The following is a 17,341-nucleotide window of genomic DNA, read 5'->3' as shown; positions in this document are numbered from 1 at the left end:
TTCAAAATGATGCTAAAAATAAATAAAATTTAGCAACAATATAAATGTTCATAAAGTCTAACATTTGGTACATCTATGAAATGACACTCCTGAGTAATTAAAATAATGTATTCAAATATGTGATGACATCGACATATGTTTATGACTATGTTCAATCCTTTTGGTTTCCTGAATCTTTCCTGTTTTCTAAATCTTCAAAAAGACATATTTTATTTTTGTAATTAGGAAAATTATTTAGTAAGCAAATAGCATCCCAAAAGATGAGTCACAGTTATGAATGATCAATCCAGAATTACCTTATTTACTTCCAACTAATAATTCCTTTCTTCCGGAGGGAAGGGAGAGATAGAGAAGGAAGGAAAGAAGGAAGGAAGGAAGGAAGGAAGGAAGGAAAGAAAGAAAGAGGAGAGGAAAGGAGAGGAAAGAAAAAAGGCAAGGCAAGGCAAGGCAAGGCAAGGCAAGGCAAGACAGTGGCTAACTAAAATTAAGTGAGTAGTTTCACGACATCAAAGTCACCTAGCAAAAAATGTTATAGCTAGCCCTTAATAGGGGTGGAATTTAAGCAGGCCATTTAACTCTGAGCCTTGAATTCTTCACCAAGAAAATGTCCACAGTGAGAATTAATGGATTAATGTCCACAGTGAGAATTAATGGGTTGGTGTGAAGAGTTGACGTCATAATCCGATAGACAGGCCTTAGCAGAGAGCCTGGTCCTTAGAATATGTGGTAGTTATCATCAACATCATTAAATCTAGTGCTTATACGTATTAACCTTCTCACAGGGGCCATTGTCTGGGTCTATAAAGGCAAGCAGGATAGAAAAGACATGAAGAAATTAACCCAGGAGTCTGACAGACCTGCACTGCAATCTCTAACACACAACTGTGTGATCAGTGTCCAGGAGCATACCTGGCTGGGCTGCAGCTTCTTTCTCTTTAATCTGAAGATAATTACACCAACTGCAAAGCAGTTTTGTGAAATACAATAACATATACAGAAAACTGTTCCACTGCAAACATGAGACTGGAGAGATTTGCACAAAGGAGAATGAGCACCCAGACGGAGTATAACCAACAAGAACACTTTCCTTCCACACCCTGCATGGGTCCTCCTCACGCCCCCTCGCAGCCACTATCACCCAGCCAAAGACAGACACTATCTTGTCTTCTGGCACCATAGGTTTACTTGCCTGTTCTTGAACTTTGCTAATCACAGTGGATTTTGAACTGTTTGACACCTAGGGGGTTCAATGTATGTGTGTGCAGACAACTTTTCCTTGCTGGGAAGGAAGACATGAATTTGTCAGTATTCACAGGAACCAAAAGCAACTAGAATATGTGGATCTCTCGTAGATACTTACACTAAAACACAAACCCAGCATTGTTTCCCTGCACCACTTAGGGCAGAAAGGAGGGGAGACCAAAGGAAGTGGAAGCCTCTAAAAAGCATAGCTGTAAAGGTCTGCTGGGTGCGCAGGTGTGTATCCTTCCACCTTCTCTGAGCAGCCCTGGAGCACATCATCAGGCCTGTGGCCAGGCTGGGGAACAACCTTGGAGCATAACAGAAAGCATCCAAGCTCATGCACTGTGTGTGCGCTTTCCTTTACCCTCTACTCGAGAAGTCATAGTCTCCGAAGCCTCTGATGTCCTCTTAAAGGGAGATGACTCAAAAACACCTTCAAATTGTGGAGTTCTTTTCTCCTGAAGCACACTCAGTATAAATGATAGATAAGAGTATTTTAAGACTCATTTTGGTTTGGGAAAACCAGCTAGAAAATTCAATGGCATTTCCTAGCCACATGGGTGTCTAAATATGGGCGTTGCACTTATTTGGCTTGAGAAAGCGTCCTTAACATGGAGATGAATCAGTAACGGGAACCAGTGAATGAGGATCTGCTTTTCTTGGCACGGCATAGTCAGGGCTGAGTGGCCTAATGCTGGCTGCAGGAGTCGAGAGCACACTAAGTAAAGGGCAGTCACAAAAGGTCACTTTGTAGATTTTGCACCATTTTAAATTTTGGTGTATGCCATCCAATCTCTCCGGTGAGAATCTGGAATTAGGGTTCTTTCACAGGGCCTGCCCCAAGCAGCAAAACAGAGGAGAAATTTCAATCCTAGATGTATTAGGAGGGGTCTTAAGGGACACAGCCTTTCCCTTGTAGCAGACAAATATTTCACTTGTCCTCTTTGTGAGAGAAGCAACATCTTCACAAAGACTTTGTGAGATACTCAGCAGGGAAAATGAAACAACTAGGAGATTGGGCAGAGAGAAAAGTTCTCTTGGCCAAAGAACAGGTCCACAGCCAAGTTCCAGAAGGGTGCAGAGGCCTCCCACAGTGATGCGAGGTGGAGTCAGAAGGCACAGAAAACACCTTAGCAGCCACCAACAGAATGCCCCAGAGAACTTACACACTTATGGGAAAAGCCTGCTCTTCTGTGATCCTAATGCCTTTAATTCTGGCTTTCTAGCCATTCAAAAACATGTGTGCAGCATTAACACTTTGCCCACAACGTGACTAGCCCCAACATAGTACTTACTATGCAACACTTGGCATGCATTTCCTCATTCACTCCTCGTTCACGCCTGTAGAGTTAAATAGTATTTGCTTTTGAGGTGAGGAAATCACTGAGAGGCAATCTGATACACCTTCACATCACACTATTAGTAGAAGCAGCCTGGTCCCAATCAGCCTGTGAAAGCTACACAACATACCACATACCCTTCTATGGTAACCTTGTCTGATTCAAAGCACAATTTCATTCATTCAAGCACCATTCATTGAGTACCTTCTCTGTGTGTCAAGCATTGTGCCAGGTACCTGGAAAGTAGCAGTCAACAGACTGAATCACTGCTACAGTGGAGTCAAGAGTCTAAGGCAGGGGAGGGTGGTCAACAAGGGAGTATATACACACAGAATATGGTAGGTGATGTCAAATGCTTAGAATAAAAATGAAATACAGCAAGAAGACAGAGTGACTGAGTAGCAGCTTCTGTTTTGTATGTAGGTTATTCAAACAAGGCTGCTTCTCTGGAGCAGTAACACTGGAGAACTCATATGAGGGAAAGGGAAACGATGCAGATGTTGGCAACACAGCATTCCTGGGAGAGTGCAAAATGAGAATCTGCCAAAGGACTTTCTAAGCACAGACTACATGCAGTGAGGAGGCTAAGCTGAAGTGGGTGCAGTGGAAAGTGGTAGGATAGGAGATGAGAAAGGCATCAAGGGCCCAGATGAGCTTGAGACCTGTTACAAAGTTTGGATTAGATTCCAAGTGACATGGAAAGCTATTGAAACATTTTGAACTCAAGAGTACCATGACGGGACTTTCATTTGACTGGTGCCATTCTCACCATTATCTTGAAACCAGACTGAAGGAAAACAAAGACAAAAGGACTGAGACCAATTAGGAGGTTATTGAACTACTACAAGGGGGAGACTATGGCCTCTAGAACAGAAGTGACAGCAGTGGCAGTGGGGAGGCTTGGAGAGTTTGGCTATTTTGAGGGTAAAGTCAACAGAATTGCCCAAACGATTGGATATAGAGTGTGAGATAAAGAAAGGTGTTAAACACGACTCCAAGGAATTCAAAGAATACATTCGCCATTTATTGAGGTGGGCTTGAAGAGATATTGAGAGGAGAAGGTTGAAGTGGAGACTAAGAGTTCATTTGAGGAGCAGACACTTGGAGCAGCTGTTCAGCTGCCAAAGCAGTGCCCTGTTTGAACCCTGACTACTGAGCTTGCAGCTCAGCTTTCTGCTAATGAGCACCTTGGAAGGCAGCACTGATGACTCAAGTACTTGAGTCGTCATCACTCATGTGGGAGACGCAGATCGAATTCTGGGCTCCTGGCTTCAGCCTTCCTTAGCTCTGATAGTTGCAGACATTTTTGTTTCTCTTAGATGCAAGAAGTGAAGATCCCAAGGAGGCAGCTACATAGGTCTAATATCCATTCTGAGCTGCAGATGAGTATTTGGGATTCATGCAAATAGAAGGCATTTAGGACCAGGGAGTAGGAGAAATCACCTAGGGAATGAATGCAGTTAACAGGAAATTGCCTAAGATCGGTGCCCTGGAGCTCTGGAACATTTAGAAAGAAGCTGGACAGACAGGGACATCAGCAAAGGAGATTAAGGGCAGTAGCAACAGGAAGTGTTTCTGGAAGGAGGGTGCAGTTGAATGCAGCTGATGTGGCTAATAGATCAAACAAGATTAGGAGAGAGAAAGGGTAATCTTAATTAGAGTGGTTTCTTTTAAGGATTTACTTATTTTTAGTGGAAAGGCAGATTTCCAGAGAGAAGGAAAAACAAAAGAGAAAGATCTTCCATGTGCTGGTTCACTCTCCAACTGGCCGCATCACATGAAGGTTCAAGATCTCATGATAATAAAAGCATGGGTGGAGTGTAAAGAGCACGAGAGGAGAGAAGAGGAAAAATGTGCCTCAATGCCACTATTGAGTTTGGCTGCAAGTAAAGCAGAGATCCAAAGTAGTAGCTCAAATGCTGGTTTTCATCTCAGTTTAATTTTTTAAGAGGCGGGTAGAACAGAGGAAATGAGGGAGTATGGATTGATGGTACTTACAGGGAAATGACTTTAATGAATACGAGCCTGTGTTTTCAGAAATAGAGTTATAATAATCAAATCCCAGAGTGTCACTCTCGTATCAGTAGATTGCAATTTTTGTACTCTGTGTATTAGTTATCACAGATTAAAGAGAGAAAACATACAGAACCTTTGTTTATATTGTTTATATGCCTGAGGAACAATAGGTTTTTAAATTTTTTTGCTGGGCTTATGTTTTTGTGTTCCTTGTCATTATTTTTATTTTCTGCTTTCCGTTTGCTGATTTTGCTACCTAATGAAGTATTAAACATGTGGAAAAAATACATTTATAAAAATTTTTTAAAGTCAAATAGCTGATGTCAGCCTATTCGTGTTAAGTGCCTGGGATTTTGATCCTACAAAGCACTTAGCTAGATCTTCCAAATTTTATACACCACATTTACTAGCTCTTGCAAAGCGTCACTCCCCCAAGCCACTCAAGATCACAATCATTATTTAACACATTCAGGGTCACCACCTCTACTCTCTCCACTGCCCCCTTGTGCCCATTTTAGCAATAAGCCTCACAGTGGTTCTCTTCAGCACCTGCTGCTACCACTTGCTCTTCCACATACTGACTTAACCCACAATATTCCTTGAGAAAATCACATTACTTCACAGTAAAGTAATTTCTAGGAGAGAAGAGAATTCTTCCAAAGTTAGCACAACACCTACACACCACCACCATGTACAAATTCAAAAGTGTTGGCTTCTGGAAACGGCTAAACTCCAAAGTCAGAGAGCCTGCTCATCTGCTTTGCATGAAGCAGCCCTGTTGGAGGCACACAGGTCCTCTGACATTCAACATGTGTGCTTGGCACCAGCAATAAAGATCTTTCTAAAAAACCAGCCATAACCTGGTAAATTTGCACACTCCAAAAAAGTAGACACACTGAACTAGTTCACATTACCAGACAGGGAGAACTTCTTCATTATGCCCAGGAGCCACCCATGAGGCCATGAATGCTTTCAGGTACCCATTAAAATATTTTGAAACCAAAAGGAAAAAGATGAATATGATAATGATAGTGAATATATTTAAAAATGAAGCTAGTCTGAATTGCACTTGCCTCTATACAAAAGCAGTTGGAACATGCATTTTTATGGAGGAAGGGGCCAGATGAATGACTCTATGTGACTCCATGAAAAGTCAGACTGCAGCCCCTGTCAGCTTAGTGTCTACATCTTTCTCCAAACTTGCACATTTTCATTTTCTCAAAACTGCTTTGTCTCTCTCTCTTGTTTTAATTGCCAAATAATATGTGGGACACACACCTTTGGCTCTGTGAAAGATTGTGTTGGGGGAATATGGCAAGAGTCTTCAGCTCTCCCTCTGGCTCCAGCCCTTGCTCATGTACTCATCTAGTATTTGTTGACAAGAGCCTGGGGACAACTACTGGGACATTATTTTTCTCATTATGGCCAATATTAAAATGATAGCCATAATAATAGTATTGTTAATGATGTTAATTGGACACAGTTGTAGAACTCTCAGTGCATGCTCAGCAATACACTCAGCATTTAACGTGGTTACAGAAATAATGAAATGGGTCAATTAAGTTGATTAAGCAGGTCCCTTTTATACTAAACTTTTAAGAAGAGTTGTGACTTCTCACTGGACAAGGGAATCTGTCTTTAGTGAATACACACATCTAATGCATCAAGCACTTCAGAGCTGGGTAGTTCACAGGAAATTCCACCCACATCCCTCTTAACATGCTCACCATTCCTTAGGATCACATCTTCATTCATGCTTGAGGTTATCAGTCTCTGGGGACTCCTGATATTGCTCAGAGCTCTGGCGAAGTGCTCATCCACTACGCTGCCAATGTCTCCTTGGAAATAGTTGAAAATGACACAATTGGAACTCCACTCTGTCTTTACAGGCCTCTGCCTACGTCTGGCCTGCTGGCCGTCAGTCTTCCTCATTTCTTCCATTGTTGGTGAGCCACAAATACGAGAGCTGTGGACCAAATGCAAAGTGTCATTGTTACTATGTTATCAAATGACTTGGATGTAGTTTAGATGAACAGCATCTTTGGGGACAAGCAGTCTGTTCCCACCAGTACAGGCTATCACTGGGGCCTCAGGAAGTCTTTGAGCTTTTGAAGGTGAACAACAATGCTCTGCTCGTCTTAGGATCAACCTTATCTAATCATTGTTCAGGAAACATGAAGAAAAGTTGTAGAAAATACTCAAAGGGGTTTTGTCTTACCAGTGAGAGGAATCATCAGCCAACATGACCATGAATGCATCAAGAAATGAAGAGTGAAGTGGAAGATCATTGAGACAATAAAGCAGCAAAATTTATCTTCTGAGGAGGTTCTTTTCTCCCAAATGAATGAGAAAAGGTCAGGCCAGAGATATCTGTGGGCGTCAGATTCCCCAGAGGCTCTGGCTAAACAATCTGATGGGAGACTGGCAATTTCAGCCCATGTGATCAGCACTGACTTCCAGGTTGATCACTTCCATGCAAAATAATAAAACACATCAAATCCTCCTACTGCTCTTGATGCCCTAATCTGAGTAAGATTGTGGGCTTCAACCGCACACACTCCATCTTAGAAACTAGCAATCATAAATATGCTGTGACCACGCCCAAGCAGCAAAGGGCCCATCTCCATCTTTTGTGCCTTCAACTGACCAACCTGAATTGTCTGGAGCTCTGTCTAAACATGAATTTAATCTGTTTATTTTTCTGTGTAGAATCGAAATGACTTGAGTATAATAAGCTATCTCCCTCTTAAATCTATGAGATATTTGAGGATCCAGAGCATTCCATATTCTTTATTCATAGCCAATAGCACAAGCACTTGATCCGTAAATGATGGTTCAATGACTATCATTTCACACAGAAAAAGCACAATGAAAAAAAATCACATCAGAAAAGGAGTCAGATGACCTGTGGTCACCCTTGTCTAGCTAACTTCAGAGGAACTATATGGCCTTTCTGGGCGCCATACTCATCTTACATTAAAAAAAAAAAAAGGAGTTGGTGCACATAAAAACTGTAAGTTCATTGTTTAGGATTCCACTAGAAGTGTCAACGTACTATATTGAGGAAACAGTACAGGCAATGAGTAAGGTGTTCCTTCTCAGTTCTCCTTCCAGAATCATTTTAGATGTATCCTAGAGGAAGTATTTGAGCACTGCCATGCTGTTTGCACTGATTGACAGCATGCCAGAACCAGACATTTCCTGAAGATATCAATACATTACATATATGTGAACAATGAGTTGGAAAATTAGGTAGCTTCTTATAACATTAGGCATTTCTTACCATGTGACTCAATAATCTCACTTGTAGGAACACACAACCAAGAGAAATAAAAACTAGATCCACACAAAGACTTGTACATGAATGTTCATATCAGCTTTATCTATCATAGCCCCAAAAATGGAAGGATGTGGTGTCTGTCACTATGCTAATTAAAAAAAACTGCCATATTTATGCAAAGGCATGATTCTCAGCAATAAAAAGAAGCAAACTGCAAATCCACACAGCAGCATGGATCAACTTCAAGGTATTTATATTAAGCATCTACAAAAACTCTATGTTGTATGATTTCACACACATGGATCAAGCACAAACATTTTATGCTGCTAGAAGTTGGGATAGTGGCTCCCTGTGGAGAGGAGATTGAACCAGGAAAGGAAAGAGGACAAAGGAGCGCTTCAGAGACATAGGAAGTGTCCTACATCTTGATGAGGATGGTGGTTACTACATGAATAAACATTTTTGTCAAAATGTAACAAATTGCATGCTTTGAATCTAGGCATTTCACCGTAAGCAAATTATTCCCCAATAAAAAATACTCTATATCTTCAGATACCTGGAGATGTACAAATACATCAAAGAGCCATGAATTATCAAGTAATGTTTTTAAGAAGTTATTTATTTGTTTGTTTATTTATATGAGGTGGACAAACTAGACATATTTCACAGCACATATCTAGGAGCAGAGTGATACTTCTAACCCTCCTCCCTGCTGAGACAGAGGGAGGCAAGTCAGAGAGGGAGAGGGACAAGGACAGGGAGGTGGAGGTCTTCCATCTGTTAGTTTACTCCCCAAAAGATGCAACAATCAGGACTAGACCAAACTGGTCCAAAGCCAAGAGTTAAGAAGTTTATCCAAGCCTCCCAGGTGAGTGCAGGAACCTAAACATTCGGGCCATCTCCTGCTGCTTTTTCCTGGCCACTAACAGGGACCTGGGTCAGAAGTGGACTTTTCACAGGCCATTAACAGGGAGCTGGATCAGAAGTGGAGCAGCCGGAACTTGAACCAGCACCCATATGGGATGCCAGCATTGCCAGTGACAGCTTTAGCTGCTGTGCCAGAATGCCAGCCATATCTGGCCCTTGGCCCCATATCTTTTGTTCTAGCATCTGTCTTTATTCTACCATTTTTACTGTTTAAGTGGTCGGTCAAATGATCCCTTTCTGTCTGTAAGCTACAGCCTCCCCTTCTATTCAGTAGGACGGCCCTTAATGCCACGTAAACCCCCAAGCAAGGACTCTAAACTGGCCAAATGGTTTCCTCCAGGGAGTGTGCACCGCCCCCCTGTCCTTCCCCCTGAGGCTTCTTCTGGGAGCTCCTATCTGCTAGGTAGCATCTTTGAAGAACTGGTGCTTTTCACTCTCAGTATTGCCACGAGTCACTGCTGTAGACTTGACACAGCTTGCAAGCTATCTTTGCAAACTCCCCCTGAAGCCACAGTTGAAAGAGCTTGCTGGACCATAAGATCAACAGAACCCTGAAGCATGCTCCTTGGGGCGAGTCCACAGAACAACTGATCACAGTTGGGAGAGTTAGAGAATGTCAGAGGCAACATTGCAGTCCCAACACACCCAGATGCTCAGCCTGGGATACTGGGGGTCCTGAATAAACCACAACTAACATCTCTGCACTTCATCCCTCCCCCAATGTACGACACACACTCCAAATGAAAGAAATGGGCCACTTCTCTGAATCTAGCTCCCAAATGATTCCCTGGGTCAAACTTTGACCCCAATGGAGAGAACCCATACTCCTGTTTGAGGGATATAAGAAGTGAGAAGAGGAGCAGGCGTTTGGCAAAACAGTTAAGACACTGCTGGAGAGTGGCCTTTGTCAAAGTTTATGGGTTGGAGTTCCAGTGCTGGCTGCTCCCCACCCCAGCTCCCTGCTAATGCTCCAGAGAAGGCGACAGAGAATGGCACAAACATTTGGGTCCTGGATTTGGTCTGGCCAAAACCCAACTGTTGCAGATATTTGAATTGTGAACCAGCAGATGGAAGGTTTTCTCTCTCTCTCTCTTTCTCTCTCTCTCTCTCACACACACACCCCATCTCTCTCTCTCCCTGATTCTCAAATTTAAAAATACATACACCAATAAATAAACAAAAATTGCGCACTGTACATATACATGCCACTGTATGGCTTAGTCCTAAAAGGAACTTGATCTCAGTGCACCCCTGGAGAAGCTTCAGTAGCAGTTGCATCTTCAAAAGAGCCCTCTATAACAGGTCTCTTCATTTGTGATCAAATTTGGGGGTGGTTCCAATCTAGGCAAGAGAAACGCTGTGACGATGCATCTAAGGGGACATCAGTCACCAACCATGAAGACCAGTGGATGTGAAAACATTGCCCAAACTTCTACAAAAAGTCTTTGAACACAAACCCCAAAGCCAGCAGTTTGACCTCAACTCTCCCACAGTCTGCCTGCACAGACACCTTTTTAACAGTTCTGCAAAATGGTACCCAGAACTCTGAGGGTGGGGTGAGCAGTCATAAGGGATGGTTGTCATAATGAGATCTTGAATCCAAACGCACAATGAATCCGGATTGTACCTCCCTGACCAAAAAAAAAAAAAAAAAAAAATCATTGATGTCCACCAATTCCATCCCAGTTGGGGTTCCATCCCTCTACCCCCTCAAAAGATCAGGGTTTCCCCTACCTTAATTCAGGCTCATCACCTGAGACAGGGTAAGATCCTCCGTCAGGCAAAGTTGTGTTTGGATGGTCAGAGCTGTGTGACCTGTTCCACGATGGCTCTGTGCTCAGGGAAGCAAGAGCTGGGCATTTATACCCTCTCCTTGCTACTTTCTACCCCGCTAGCTGGGCTATATAAAGGCGTTTCCTGCTAGCTATCTATTAAGAATGCAGAAAATGCACTCCAACGAGTCAACCTGGTTGGGCATCTACAGGAATGAGGAAAATGGGCAGCTCTTAAAAAAATAATTTTTTGTGTTAAAAAGAACACTTTGTGATATTGTCGCTTGAACTCAAAGGCCAGTCGTTTATCTGAAACCATGCGCAGGAGGGGAGGAGCATCAACAGCATCTAAAACATCAGTCATGAGGTTTAGCTCAAACTGATGTCACTTCAGTCTCAGGCATGAAGTCTTTACTAACAGGGTTAATGAAGAGTTCAGAACCCCTTATCCTGGATTTGTCACAGTCTCCCGTGAAGGCTTTTGTGAACTTGTAGTAGACACAGGCAGAAAATTCAGAGCAGAAGATCCCAATTCTCACTTTGCAAATCCTCAGTGTTATCTAAGTAAGTGGCACTGTCACTCAGGCCCTATGCCCTGCATCTGCTCCTCTGCTTGTTTCTTACTCTATTTCAGCAGCACTAATTCAATATATATTTATTGGTCATCAACTGTGAACCAGGCATCATTCTGGAAATTCTATTCAGGAATAAGCAAAACACATCAAATCTCTGCCTTCCCGGAATAAATGCAAATACATGTTATATGCCTTGTGCATATATACAAATGTACACTATATGTACAATGGTATGCGTTGATAAATCCTGTGAAGAGAAATGGAACAGGGAAGAATCAGGGGTGCCCAAGTGGGTGCTAATTTGTACTGTGTGGACAAGAAACAATTCTCATTTAAGGTGACATTTGACCATAACCCTGAGGGAGACAGTCATGTGGACTCTTGCTTTCCTGGCATCCTAGGGAACATCAAATGTAAAAGATAAGAGCATGCTTAATCTGTCCGCGGGACAGTTCAGAGGCCAGTATGGCTGGAGGGCAAGGAGTGAGGGGAGAAAGATTAGGGCCAGGTCATACAAGACCTCATTGGTCATCCGAAAGGCTTTGACTTTTCCTATAAGTGAAAAGGAGACCAAGAAAAGGGGTTGGGGGAACACAGTAGCAATTTCTGAAATTGCTTCCTCCCAAATGCTTTCTGATCAGTCCTTCCTAATCACCTTCCTCAAAACTTTCCCTAGTGCAAGCCCATAGCAGTGCTTCTCAGGTTATCATCACAGTTCCCTAGCTGGGCCCTCTGCTTCCACCCTTCCTCCTTTCTCATCCATTCACTTCAAGGAAGCCACAGGGGTCACCTTAGAACATTTATGCAATCCATCTACTCCTGCTTTAAAAGTTTCGAATAGCTTCTCTTTCCATAAGCTTTTCAAGAGCATAAACCCTAACTCTATCTCTGTCCTGCTTTCCAGTTGTTGTCCGCTTCGCTCCAAGCCCACCCTACTGACTTTATGTCTGTTCTTTGAGCCGGTTAGACACTCCCTGGTCTTTACCATAGCTAGATGCTCTCCCTGGAATGTGCATCCCCCAGGCATCCTCATAACTTGTTCCATCACTTCAGTCACTTTCCTGGGAAACCTTCTAATTGTTCTGTTCAAAGAGGCAATCTTTCATTCTACCCTATCACTCCATTTCATTTTTCTGCATAGTATTTTCATATTATTTATTTGTTTTTAAAATATGAAGGGACACTTTCAAAAGATTTTGAAAATGCAATTAGAATATTTTCATTTTGGTTCAAAAATTTTGATTCATACACAAGAAAGGTAGTTTCTGGTATACACTGGAGACTCATTAAATATTAAATAATGAGGAATAAGTGGAGGGAGATATAATTGTTTCTCCAGATATTCATAGAAATAAATATATAATTGCAATGGTGATGAGTCAGTGCCTAACACGAACAAGGTCTAGGGTAGGGAATGCTGACGTCATCATAGAAGACAGGACATAAGGCTGAACCCAGACCTGATAGTCTTTTTTTTTTTTTTTTTTTTGAGGCAGAGAGAAATAACTTCCATCCATTGATTCATTCCCCTAGTGGCCGATCCAAAGCCACAAGCCAGGAGCCAGGAGCCTCTTCTGAGTATCCCACATGTGTGCAGGGTCCCAAGGCTTTGGGCCATCCTTTCCTGCTTCTCCAGGCTACAAGCAGGGGAGCTGGATGGAAAGTGGGACCACCGGGATTAGAACTGGCACCCATATGGGATCCAGGCTCGTGCAAGACAAGGACTTTACCCAGTAGGCTACTTCACCCTAGTCTTAGAAGGAGTTAACCAAACAAAGAGAAGGAGGAATGTTCTAAGCAGTGGAAACTGCATGCGCAAAATCCCTGAGGTGGGAGGGACCAGATCAATATGAATAACAGGAGAAAACAAAGTAGTGCTTTTAAAGTGGAGACAATGGGAGGTAGCAACACACAAAAAGAACAGAGAAGGCAACAGAAACCTTGCAAAGCACTATGAGGAGTTTTGCCTTTTTGTTCTAAGAGTAATAAGAAGCTATTCAATATTTTAACATAAATATATATTAAAGAGCATTAGGGAAGAGAAAGAAATTACATAGTAAGATGTGCATTTTGAAAACATGGATGAACTATTGGCTATGGTGTAGAGAAAGGCTAAAGGAGTAGGTGCATATGAGTAGAGCAGTTAGAAAGCTGTTCTTGCAGTCTAGAGAAGAGAGCTGTGGGGAAAGAAATGGAAAGAGGATGAAGCAAATGAATTCAAAAGGTAGTCAGAAAGTCAATCGAATCAACAGATTTGCTCTCTGATTGCATACAGGGAAGGAGCGGTATCAAGGATAATTCCTGAACTTAGGGGTTGCATACTTGATTTACAAATGCAGCTTGCACTGAGATAAGAAATATTGGAAGACTTCATGTTTGGAAGACTGAAAGACTTTTATTGTGAGCGATTGACCATGAGGGGTCTTGGAATAGCTGGTTAGGCAAGAGACGTTTAAGAGATGTAAACGGAGAGTCAGAATTGTGTAGGCGGGTGTTGAAGCCGTAGAATACAGCTAACCAGAGGAAAGGAGAGGCGAGGAGGGGAGAGGAGAGGGAGAGGGAGGGAGAGTAAGAAGGCATGAAGAGGGGAGGGAGACTAAAGAGGATAGGGAGGGAGGGAGGAGGGAGGGAGAGAGAAAGGGGGTAAGGAGGGAGGGAAAGTGAGAGAAAGAGAGCAAGAAGGAGAGAGGGAGATAGAGAGAGATTGAGATCATTAAGATCAAGTTTTGTGTAAGTCCAACGTTTACCAGCATGATGAAAGTTACGAGCCTATAAATGTTACTAGAAAGGAATGAGCGAAGACATAAGATAAATAACAGCGAGATGTTTTTCAATAGTCCCAAGAAGGTGTTTCAAGAAAGTGGAACTGATCACTTGTACCAAGTGTTGCTGAGAAGTATGAGAATCTGATGCCTGAAAAATTACACTTAGATTTAGACTCATAGAGATCAATTGACTTTAGTGGGAGATGTTTGCTGCAGTGATGAGGTCAAAGGCATACCCACATTGCCTAGCAGAAGAGGAGAGGAAGAGGCTAGCACTGACAATATAGGGAATAGTTTGCAGGAATTTGGAGGTGCAGGAAGAACAGAATCTGAGGGTGGGAGACTCAGGGGTCAAGTAAGGTTGTTATAAAGAGATGTATGTCAGCATGATTATTTGTCAATGGCCAGGATTGCACTGACAGCAAGAGGTTGAATATACCATAGAGGAAGATGTTATTAATAATGTAAGGTGATTATTGTGTGAAGATGATGGGGTCAAAGTGCAAATGGGAGGAATTGTTATCTATAGGAGGAAGCAGTGCTCTCCTGTAAGAGTAAGACAGAGAACTAAGATGGGCACAGACACAGTGAGTTTTGTAATTATGCTACATGCGGTAGATATTATTGATTTACTTACTTTTAGTGGTAGAAGAATTGGATTAGGAGACAAGACATCTTGACTACAGTTGACCATCATCTCCAAATAGAATCATGATATTGCTGGAGATATTCCTCAGTTTTTTCCCATTTCTTAAGGATGCTCTACTGTCTCATAGCTATGATATTCTAAGCAAATCAAGAAAAGATAAAGTCTAAAACTGCAGAAAATCAACAACTTTGGATTCATTTAGTTATATTTTCAAATGGAAGGTACTCACTTTCATTTCAAGATGATGGATAGAGTTAGTATATTTAATCTCATCCCTTTCCAAGATCCCATTAAAATGCCAAAAGAAACATAATAAGAAAAACTCAAAGTACTGTCAAAAAGTCAGAAAAAGTATTAAAACGAATTCATCTGCATCATTAGGGCTCCTCAAGCATAACAGGAATTGAAGATACATTGCAGTGGGCATCTCTACTCTTGAATAAAAAGAGGGCTCTCATTGAAACAATTAACTAGTAGTACACATGTATGCCAGCAAGTGCTGCCACATTGTCCAGCCTGGCCCACTTCCAGCCCTGGCTTTCATGAACATCAGTGGCAGCTGCAGCCCAGAAGAGTCCCCAGAGTTTCTCTGCTAGGCCCAGGACCTGTCCTGGGTCTTATACCTTCCAGGTAGCATTGTGCTCCAGTCTGACACAACTTGAACCCTATCCCAGCACTTGCTAGTGGATGTGTTGACACTTATCCTGGCCCCTTCATACACCAGCAGATGCAGTGGCCTGGCCTAGCTTGGCCCTCCCCCAAATTCAGCTCATATGCAGGCCGATGGTTGTTTCAGCCCTGCCCAGCTTGGTCTGCCCCCAGTTCCAGTTCTCACACTCATCAAATGGGAACAGTAGCCCAGCAGGATAGACTCCATGGGTGTTTGGCTCAGGCTAATTTGCCCCCCACCTCTGCCTCCAGTCATGAACTTCACCAGTGGGTATTGTGGCCTTGCCAGACCAGCCCACACCTGTTGTGGCTCTTACCACTTGGTGCTATAGTCCAGCCCTGCCTGGCCCATTCTCAGACCTGGCTCTCATGTAGATCAATGGGTGCTACAATCTAGCTTAGCCCATCCCATCCCATACCCACTCTGGCTCTCATGAGTGCCAGTGGTTGCTGGGTCCTAGCTCAGTCTGACACACCCCAGACCTAGCCCACACATATGTTGTAGCCATATTCAACCCATCCTGCCCCATTCCCAGTCCTTGTGCTCACCAGTGGGGACCATAGCCAAACAGGAGTGTCCCCTTAGCTCCCCTACCAAGTCCACTCTTAGCCACAGATCTTGTGTATGCTGGTGGTTGCTCTTATCCAGCCTGACACAGCCTACCCCCTATCTTGACCCTAGCCATCAGATGCTGCATTCTGTCCTGGCCCAGCATGGCCCTAGTTCCAACTCTCACTGGTGGATGCTGCAGCCTAGGCTTACCCAATCTACCTCCATCTCTGGCTCCTATGCAAACCTATGTGTGTAGTAGCCTTGTCTTGCATGGCTCACACCCCATCCTGGCTCCTTTCCATGCCAGTGTGTTACAGTTTGGCCTAGTCTTGTCCCTTCCACTTCCCTTCCACTTCCCCAGCCCCCAATCCGGCCTACACACTTGCTAACATGTGGAACAGCCTTGCCAGTTCTGGTACACACCCAGCCCTAACTCTCATGCTCACCATTGTGAGTTGTAGCCCTCCAGGGAAGTTCCTCAAGTTCCCCCACCAAGCCCACTGACACCCAGATCTCATGCATGCCAGCAGGTGGTAGGCCCCTACTAGTATATTCCACCCCTCACTCCGGTCTTAGCTTTTGTGTGTGTTAGTGGATGTTGTGGCCCTGCCCACCCTACGCCCAATTCTTAGGTGCGCTTCCGGTGCTGTAGCCAAGATCAGCCTGGCCTGTTTCCAACCCCAGGTCCTGAAAGTGTCAGTGAGTTCCATGATCATGCGTAGCTTGCGCTATAACCACACCCAGCTCTTGAACAAACCAGCTGGTATGGAAGTCCCACAGGGGTAAACCCATAAATCCACCACAAAATCTACCCCCAGACCTGCTTCTCTCACATTCTGGTTAGTATGATGGCCCAGCCTAACGTGGTCCACCCTGTGCCCTGACACTGCCCTGGGTTTTGTGGTCTAGCCCTGCCAGAGAGGCACCCTAACCCCAGCTTTCATGTGTGCAGGAGGGTGGTGGTCAATGCTAACTAGCCTGGCTCAGATCTCCCAGGTAGGCAGATGCATTGATCTGACTCTGAAAAATCTTTCAATTTCCCTCTTCCAAACTACCTGATGTCAGCTTCCTTGTCTACCTGCAAATGCAGTTGCCTGGTCAGTCAGTATAAATCCCTCCCCTGTCACATTCTCCCTCAGCAATCCTCCATACCACACATCCCGAGACTCCCTTCCCTGAACAATCTACAGCTTCCCATGCCCACGAGTGCACAGGTCCCCAAGCCTAGTCTTCCAGCAGTGTGTCACAGTGCGTCCAGCAGCAGGTCTTCCAACAGTGTGTGGGGCCCTGCCTGCCTGCCTGCCTGTCCAGGGCCCATGCATGCCCCGAGCACAGGTCCCCAGACCCCGTCTGCGGCATGCTGGCTACTGCCTCCCACATATCTTTAAAACAGTTAACACAAATTTGGCGTTAACCAGGTCCAGAATGTCTGTCACTAGTAGTTGCTTTTGTTCCAGCAGTGTAACACTTGCCTAGATACAAGCCAACTTAGGCAACTGCATTCAGCTGGGGATAGCCTCACTTCTATGCTCTTCCTTTTTGTTCATTTTCCA

General features: G+C 43.7%; 1 protein-coding gene across 2 annotated transcripts in view; it reads right to left on the bottom strand.

Annotated features, from left to right (window-relative positions):
- The window catches only part of VGLL1 (vestigial like family member 1), a 31,866-nt gene that overhangs the window by 13,984 nt on the left and 541 nt on the right, over positions 1-17,341 (bottom strand). Inside the window, exons 1-2 of one of the 2 annotated variants that reach the window (XM_058658668.1) lie at positions 10,540-10,774; positions 6,326-6,564 (exon numbers count right to left, since the gene is read on the bottom strand). In XM_058658668.1, coding sequence (XP_058514651.1) covers positions 6,326-6,539 — 214 coding nt within the window. In that variant the 5' untranslated portion in view covers positions 6,540-6,564; positions 10,540-10,774. Of the gene's footprint in view, positions 1-6,325; positions 6,565-10,539; positions 10,775-17,341 lie in introns of those variants that run through there. The other variant, XM_058658667.1, reaches the window with a different exon arrangement.

This window comes from Ochotona princeps, chromosome X (genome assembly GCF_030435755.1).
Source record: "Ochotona princeps isolate mOchPri1 chromosome X, mOchPri1.hap1, whole genome shotgun sequence".
Taxonomy (NCBI): Eukaryota; Metazoa; Chordata; class Mammalia; order Lagomorpha; family Ochotonidae; genus Ochotona; species Ochotona princeps.
The sequence above is the reverse complement of the archived record's forward strand: the minus strand, read 5'-3'. Positions and strand labels throughout refer to the sequence as shown.